General features: G+C 32.6%; 1 protein-coding gene across 1 annotated transcript; it reads right to left on the bottom strand.

Annotated features, from left to right (window-relative positions):
* Nucleotides 1–350: 350 nt before the first annotated feature.
* Nucleotides 351–2681, bottom strand: LOC131064914 (probable inactive purple acid phosphatase 16). The gene is made up of 5 exons (XM_057999244.2): nt 2369–2681; nt 1994–2227; nt 1385–1667; nt 1106–1280; nt 351–751 (listed from the first exon to the last, which is right to left on the bottom strand). The coding sequence occupies exons 1-5, from the start codon at nt 2616–2618 to the stop codon at nt 536–538; spliced, it is 1158 nt and encodes a 385-aa protein (XP_057855227.2). The 5' UTR covers nt 2619–2681; the 3' UTR covers nt 351–535.
* Between the last annotated feature and the right edge of the window lie 6513 nt (nt 2682–9194).

Here is a 9194-nt window from a genome sequence, read left to right as displayed (position 1 = left end):
TATCTTAAATTTTCATTTCATTGAAATCAAACCATAATCACATTTTTTTATCTTGGACATAAAGATTTGTAACAACAAAAAAGAGTTGTGAGAGCAGATACACAAACATACATATATCTTTTTTAAAACAAAATTATTCTATCAAATTCACAACTATCTCATTACTACAATTTTATTTAACTTCCTATATGATGATTAAAACAATATTATTAAATCAAATCAAATCAAATCATTAACTATCCTAAGTTTTCATTTCATTGTAGTATCATCACAAATATCCATTTCACTTTGAACATATTATAAAAGCATAAATAGTTGTGAGAGCATATAAATATATATTGCAACATGGATAATCAAAATCTAATATAGCATAAGCCTCTAAATCATCAAAATCATCAAAATGATATAATGTGTCATGGTGAATGTAGTCGATCGAATCAAAATAGTGTCAAAGGAGGGTCTATCAAATAGTAGACCTCACAAAATCAAAGTCTAAGGTAACTAATATCAACCTAGTTAGATTTATATCAATCTTTCATGCAGAAGCTATTGTAATATTACTATGGATTGTTCCATCCTCCATTCTAATCCATGATTTAAGTTGAAAATTTTCTTCAACAAGCTCCAAAATCCTAGCCCCCTTTTTCCAAGTACCGTAACCTCCATAACCAGTATGCCGAGCATAACATAGCCACAGGTTCTTAGATGGGCAGCACCAATCAGAACCATGGTTATGACCAACAAATACAGCCTGCATATATGCCAATCGACATAAGAGCTCTAACAATATTTTGAAAAAAACTATGAAATAAACTCATCTGAGCTTGATATGCTTTATCTTCTTGTTTTTTGTGTTTAGGTTCCATTGTTTATCCAGAGAAGAGCTAATGTGGGAAATATGCATTCTTTAAGATACATCTTGATACTGTTTCTTCATCTCAAATTTAACCTAAACAGAAGAATGTCATGTAGAACCAAAAATACCGATCCTTAATACATGTTAAATATCTCCAAAATGAATTATACCCTATCCCAAGACCCAGTTAGATGGCAAATATAAATGACAAAAGATCAAATCATCAGAATTTAATGTGTAGCTCCATACCTTAACTGATGTTCTACTTGTCAAGATATCCATAATTCCCAATTCCTCTTCTTGTGAAGCAACCTGGTCTTCATTTAATGAGCCAACACATGGATCCTTGATTGGGTAGCCAGCAGGAGGAGCAATATCTTTGTAGGCTTGACTAGGTATATGCCAAAAGACAATTTCAGGAATCCTGCAATTGAACATTATAAAAAAATCTTAAAGTTAGAGAATTTTTGTCTTCTAAATGGCTTAACACTAAGAGACTAGGCCTGCTTTTGCATAGCTGTTCTTTACCTCGAGTCGGGATTTTTTTGGGCCGCTGTTTGCTGGAACCATTTTCCTTGACTATCTGAAATTAGTTCAGGGTAAGAACCACCACCTGAATCTAAAAAGTATAGCAAGGCTGCTGGTGTTGTAGGATTCTTATAAGAAGCAATCTCAAGGACATAGTTTGATACACTGGGCCAAAGACTTTGAGGTCCAAATGATGAGTGAGACAAACTTTGTTGCGCATCCATCTGCATTAACTCAGCACGGGTTGTCCCTTGGAAATAGCAGTCAACCATTTGTTCAACTCCTGGAGCAGAAACAATGGAACCAATGTTAAACTTCTTTTAATTCCTTTCAAAATCTATCCAATACACAAAAACATTACAAATAACACATATAGAATGAGCAAAAGGGTCAGGACCGTTTTGAAAAATCGCTTCTTACCTGTAAAAATATCAGAACCCTTTTAAAATCTTTTCTTAATAAAACATATATAAATACATAAAAGTGATTACGCTTGTACAAACCTGATAAATAGAACAAAATCAGAGCATCTGACTGGCGACTGAATATAACTGAATAAAATTTGAAGTTTGTAGCAATTATAGATTGCACATAAAAAATTGGTATTACCTGTTGCCAAAGAAGAATCTGGACACTGAATGCTTGGGAATCCCACGCTTCCACTAAGCCATCCCATTTGTTCCACGTCCCACACAAATGCCGTATCGTCATGGTTACCAAACACAGAAGCCCAAGGTATGTTCCTACTCCTGGTGGGTGAAATGGCCTGCTCCCAGTACTTGGTTGCATTCCTCACAAGCAAATTGTTGGCTGTGATAACATCTCCCAGAAAAACCACAAAATCTGGAATAACAATCACAGGCTAAAAGTTTTAATTCATTTTTAAGAATTGGTGACCCCATATGTAAACTACATTTTCTGAAATACCCAATTACTCATAAATGTGAGATACACAAAAGACGAGAAAATTTTGATAAACATCACCTGGTTTTTCATCATCTAGCAGAGTGGACATAGCGTTAGTGGACGCCTCGTCGTGCTGGGGACCCCATTCTGACCATGCATTTTCGCCATAATGTAAATCTGCAAAAATTGCAATTTTAAAGCTTGAGCCTGCAGACGCAAAACCCAACGTTTTCTGAGCCTGTGCATTTGCTACCAGAATTAGTAACAAATGAAAGCATAGAAGCAACATCTCAAAACTGCACATTTTATGCCTTATGCTATAATCCATGCCTATACCAAAAGATAAGATTAACTAGAGCTTAATTTGTCTGTTTTGAAGGAGATGAGCAAAGGCACAAATATATAAGGGGATTGAGCTCAAGTGATCTGAAATATTATACTTCTTCTCATGATAATAGTCAAAGTCTTATTGACGTGTAGTTAGAATTTTCAAAGTCTTGAGCGTGTGGGACATGTTTTAGATGATAATCGTCAAAGTCTTGTTGATGTGAAGATATAGTTTTTTCCAAGTCTTTGTAATGCGTGGAAATTTTTGATATACGTTTGATATACGGCTCAACTTAAATGTCCTCATTTCTTGGTGGAAACCACACCCATAATTTACGCAAACAAAGTTGTTGAGTCTCGAAGATTTAGAGAAACTGTTAAAATCATAATTTTCTGTTTTACGATCAGTCTAGAATTTGAGGGTCACCCTTATTTGTTATATTTTTTTAATAACAGTTTGATCATTTAAATGTCTTTCATTTGAATTTTCAAGGAAAATATAAATCAATTTATAATTAGAATATTATATTATATTTATAATAATTTTTTATGGTTTTATAAAAATATGGTATGTCAATTTACATGGTCAAATAAATTTTAAAGTTATAATACACAGTTTAAAATTTAAGAAATGGTCATTTAGACCATTAGCATTGTCATTAAATGATATTTTTTATTTTGATAAATTAGTGTTAGTCATAATCTTGAATGTGTAAGAAATGATAAATATTGATAATTACTAATTTAGATTTGACTATTTCAATTTTAATTTTTTATGTTTAAACAAACTTAATGATTTTTTAAAATTAGGCTTTTATAAAAGACATATTCTCACTAATTTTTTATATTTTAAAAAATCTTTTTAATAATTTTCTATAATTTAAAGAATATTATATTTCTTTTGGTAATTTTCTATGTTTTATGTTTTAAGGAAGATCAATCTTTCTTAAAACTTTCTTATATTTTAGGGAAGATTATTAGGTTCATCTTTAAAAAAATGAAGTAGCAAAGAAGAAAATTGCAAGTTTTAATCTTGAATGTGGAAAGATGTTAAGAATCTAGAAAGATTGACAATTACTGATTTAGATTTTTAACCACACTTCTTTAAAAAATAATTTTTAATAATTTGTTAAGTTTGTAGGGAGACTAATAGACCTATTGAACCTTTTCATAAGTAGGAATAAGGAAAATATGTAAGTTGTACTCTTTAGTATAAATAAATGTAAAAAATTGATGATTATTGATTTATATTTTTAAGAACCCTTTTTAAAAAAATATTTTTGAATTATTGATTTAAATTTTTAACAACTCTTCTTTGAAAAATGTTTTAGGAAAGGCTAGAATTCTTAGTTAATAATGAAGTTCTTGGCAAATACTCACAAGACAATTTTGTTATTTGAAAAGTAGGCAATTTGAGAGTAGAATTGGTAAGATCGAACTAGAGTTGGGGATGGTATTAATGACAATTTTTTAAATCATGAATACTAATATAGATTTCTTAGATCAATTAAAAATGTCTGAAAATTGTGTATTGAATTGTGGGGGCTTTCGGATGAATTTAGAACTATTGAGAGTTTGTAATGGGTTAGAAAGTTTCTAATTTTAATTTGATAATCAAACCATATAAACCTATGTAATGGACCGTTCATCTTATTTAGATCATCCTCTTTTGGTCTGGATATGCATTGGAGGTTGTCTTAAGGTGTTGTTATGGGTCTTATCATGGCATGTGAAAATCTACATTAAGTAATTTGCATTGGATAATTTTTTTGAGCCGATTGGTTAATATAATTTAATTTTTATCTACATGTTTCATTTGGTGAGAATTTAGAGGATGTGTTGTTATGTGTGGATTGTTGGATTATTGCAATTGCTTGTGGCGGCCAACTTTGTGTAAATTATGTTTATTTTGTTTGTGGTCGATGTAGTTGAGATTTTTAGTGAATAAGGTGATATAAATACATGTGAGGATGTGTGAATTGAATTGTGGATTGGTTATGAGTGTTGTAGAAACATACATGGGAAGAAGAAGTGCAAATATCAATTTGTGATGAGATTTGATGATCATATCTTTTAGTATGATAGAGTTTTGAGGTATCAATTGTACAAGTTATGTTTTCCATGATATTGGCCACTTGAATAAGAGGTTTGAGGATAATTTTATGATTAGGAGATCTTACTCATTTCAATTCATCATTCCTCTATGCATACTAAAAGATAGTGAGTCCTTTTGGTAGCTATTGTAGATTTGTATCATGCCCTAGGATTGTACATTTTATTTTTCAATTCTATTGTATTTTGTCGTAAGGTTGTGAATCTTAGCTTGCAAATCCAAACTAGGTAGTCTTTAATTTGTTAAAGATAATTGATAAGTAGGTGATATGTAATTGATAAATGTTTGTGATTGAAAAAGTTAAAAAATCTAACTAACAGTAATTCACCCCTTAGACCACACAAACTGTAAAGACAACTTCATAACAAACCACAACAACTTCACAAACTACATGAGCAAAAGACAACTTTATAACAAACCACAACAACTTCACAAGCTACATGACCAAAAACAACTTCAGAAGCTGCATGAGCAAAAGACAACGATATATATCTGCTAGCACTAAACCATGAGTATTTTACAACGTGACCCTTCGCTTATATTTGGTGACTTGTGAGCTGCACTATATAGAGGCTCTAAAAGACTATGTTACCTCCAATGTGGGGCAAAAATTGTCCTTGTTAGATGGGTCCACCTCTTCTTTTGCTCCGCACAAAGGACAAAAGCCTAAATACCACAGAACTTTAGGAAGATGATAAATATTTGTGGAATACTATACACTATAGAGAATCTGCAAGCTAATCATTAGCATGGAGAAGTCTCCGAAGAATGATATCCTGCATGCGTAAGAAAAGGACTTTTCGCACTACTAAATTTGTGTAATTTTTGTTTTAATAGATGATAAGGAAATGATAAATTCTTTCAATAAGTTTCCTTCAATCAACTGTGCAATAGAGATGCTCGCTTCAAATATTATAACCCTTTCGTAGTTGCTGATTTGTTCACAGAATTTTATATAGCTGGCTATCACAAAATTATAAAATTTACAATAATTACATTACCATACTGTGTTATTTGTTACTTTCTTTTGTGTTCTAATTTAGAAGAGATAAAACTGCATATGCAGAACTTAAAAACAAGAGCTATTTAGATCATGAAATTCCTAATATAGACGCCAAAACACAGTAACAGTATTTAAGAGAAATGAAGACGATACAGTTTTAGAATAGCAAATACAACATTCTGACCACATTACAATGGAGATTTCATTACACTATCTTTTTTATATCTTGAAACTGTACATCCTTCCCACATTTCAGCATTGTTCGTAAATAAATTTTAGCTATGCTACTATAAATGAGAAATGAAAATTGCAACAGTAACAACAATACACTAGAATTGAAGATTTAGAGGTTGCAGATAAAAAAAGAATTTTATATATATATATATATATTTATGAATGATATGATATTAAACAATTTTGCATTTTTGATGGATTGGAAAAGAAATTGGAATAAATATACTGATAGAATAAGAAAAAATCACGCCTACAGTACTCAAATAATTTTTTATAATAAAAGAAACTTCAGTTGAACTCCTTAAAACTGAAGGAAAGTCTAGAAAAACGTAGAAAAAAAGGTGACATACTGTAGTTCAAAATAACAGCGACCTAGGGTTAACACAGGACAAAAGAATGGTGAACTGAAAACAATCTGGCAAATAACCTGAAAAAATCATGCTCCGACATGTAATAATCATAGTAAACTTCTGTTGTATTAGTGCTTCTGCATCTTTCACGGATGGATAGCATATATTTGTTTCTGACAACAGTGTAGCAGCCAAAGATATACTTATTTTTAGCTATTACATTGACACAATATGCTACCAATAATTAATCCAAGTTATAGTTTAGGGCAAGCTAGACCAAGGCATGGGAGGTAGGAGAGGTGGCATCATTATTCAAATTTTTCTCGCAACAACTGAAATATCTTATAAATGGGCTGTTTGCAATGAGAAAAACATTTCAGCCATTGAAAGGCGAAATGGAGGCTCCTCGTTAAGTTTTTGGTAACGTAGCATTTTACAGCAAGAATTACCTCCACATTTGCATGCATTACTAAATGACAGAAATTATGCGACTTCCCAACTACAAGTCGTCAAGTATTCATCCACCTACATTTAAACACCAAAACTCTCCAATAGGCCATGGGAAGCTCACCTCCCAGCATAGGCTTGAAGAGAAACCACCCCAAGGAGAACCGGGTGCACACTCACTCTTACAGCATAATGTCACAAAAAAAGAGATAACTTCATATGCGCATAAAATCTCAGTAAGGTTATATACACATTGAATTCACACAATGTTTTAAATACGAATTCTTATTGTTATTGATGTCAAACTTGTTGATCTAGTTATATAACTTGCTAATATCCGTGGTCTAGATGTGATTTGGGATAGTACAGTAACAGTGGAATAATTCATTGATCATATGAATGGTTGATGACTGATTGTAGTTAATTTAGATGGTATATTACGTTATAATATAGCTTTACCAGAGTTTTGGAGATGATCTCAGTAGTCTATAATGCTAGTTTTACAGAGAGCAGAAACAAATCATGAAAGGATAATTTGTGCAAGAAAATAGAGACATATAAAATCATAAGCAAAATAAAACAACACAAAGTATTTAACGTGGTTTGGCAATCTTTGCCTATGTCCACCAAAAATAGGATAAATATTTTTATTAACCACAACACTACACATTTTGCATTACAAACAATCCAATACATAATGAACTCTACAACTAGTGTATCACCAAAATTTGGTTTTGAGTTGGAACTAATTTTTTCTGCATTGGAACTTTTACAGGATTTTGTTTACAGAAATTTGTTGGAACTGGCTTTATCGGAATTTTGTTTGCTGATTTTAGAAAAGAGACAATAACAAGATTTCACATCCTAACAATCTCTCACTTGAAGTCCAAACAGTACTATGAACAATCATGCTTCAAGAAATCTCCTGCTTTACAAGACCTATTGTCATAGGCTTACCAATCTAAGAGAAGCTCTATAGAACTCCAGCTTCTCTTTTGAAACCACCTTTGTAAATACATCTGCAAGATTCAAATTTGTATGTATCTTTTCCAACTTGATCTTACCCTCTTCAAGAACACTTTGAATATAGTGATATCGAAGCTCTATGTGCTTTGTTTGTGAATGAAATGTTGCATTTTTGGCCAAGTGAATAACACTTTTACTATCACTATACAATACAAATTCCTTTTGTTTGCTACCCAATTCAGATAGTAACCTCTGCAACCACAACATCTCCTTTTCTCCTTTTGTCATTGCAATATACTCCGCCTCAGTAGTGGAAAGAGCCACTACTTTTTGTAACCTAGAAATCTAGCTAACAGCTGCTCCTGCCAAAGTAAACACGTACCCTATTGTTGATTGTCTTTGATCTAAATCTACAGCCATGTCTGAATCAACATATCCATGCAATTGTTCATCTTCACCTCTAAACCTCAAAACATGGTTTGAAGTGCCTTTAAGATATGTCAGAATCCATTTTTGATGCAGCCATAACCGGTAAAAACCGTCAGAAGAGTCAATCGGCTTATGTAGCGAGAGAGACGCAATGGAAACAACAAGAAAACATAACAAATTCATATAAATAGATCATATTCAAGCCATAGAAATTCTGACAATTATCTGCCAATCATCATATTATCATCAAAGAACATCCGGTAATTAACCGGTTACATGTAGGCTTCAAGCCAAAATCAATGCAACCGAGATTCTAAAAATCAACTAGATCACAACATGTGAATCTCAATCCTTATTCCAAGTTCTACTTCCTCTGCCCCTACAAATGATTACATAACATCATATTTATCCCCACAGGAACATATCCGGGTCAGCCTCGAAAGATTACATTCACCAATGCAGGTAATTAGGTCGGCCTCGAAAGATTACATTCACCAATGAAACATGTAATTAGGTCGGCCCTAAGATTTAAGAAATATTTTCAGAAAATAACAACCAAGTGATGCGGTTCAGTAGAAAGGTTGGCCACATGCCAAAGAACATCGGACAAGACCTAATATGGATCCACATGCCAAGAATCGTGCCGATAATGAAGGAAAACCAACCGATAAGCACAAGAAATGTCTCAGGAACCCGGAAACAACCAACTGAAAGCGATAACTGACCGGAGACAAACCCAAATGAGCTAGAAATATGGATTTAACCACATGAAACCACCAGGAAACTACAAACAAGATCTTCCACGAAGAACAAGCAACTAACGGTACATACCGATAAGAATACCGAAACTACACAAAGAACTAAACAAGAACAAAACTGAAAGGAAATGTTTCTTTGGTTGATGCAAGATTGCTCATCAACTGGGGATGCTCCTGCATCAAACAATCTAGGTAGAAAAAGATGTTCCATGAGAGGCAACTCATGAGCATCTAAAAGGATTCAGAATGAAGATCACATGCTCATTTCTGATCCAAA

The sequence above is a fragment of the Cryptomeria japonica genome, chromosome 3 (genome assembly GCF_030272615.1).
Source record: "Cryptomeria japonica chromosome 3, Sugi_1.0, whole genome shotgun sequence".
NCBI lineage: Eukaryota > Viridiplantae > Streptophyta > Pinopsida > Cupressales > Cupressaceae > Cryptomeria > Cryptomeria japonica.
Note: the sequence above shows the minus strand (reverse complement) of the source record. Positions and strands in the feature narration are given on the sequence as shown.

Bases quoted from the DNA above. Each gene is read 5' to 3' on its own strand.
- LOC131064914 (XM_057999244.2), bottom strand. From the start codon at position 2,618: ATGGATTATAGCATAAGGCATAAAATGTGCAGTTTTGAGATGTTGCTT. The intron at 1,281-1,384 runs GTAAAGAACAGC...GTTCAATTGCAG, and splicing joins CAAAAAAATCCCGACTCGAG to GATTCCTGAAATTGTCTTTT. The intron at 752-1,105 runs GTATGGAGCTAC...GCATATATGCAG, and splicing joins CAAGTAGAACATCAGTTAAG to GCTGTATTTGTTGGTCATAA.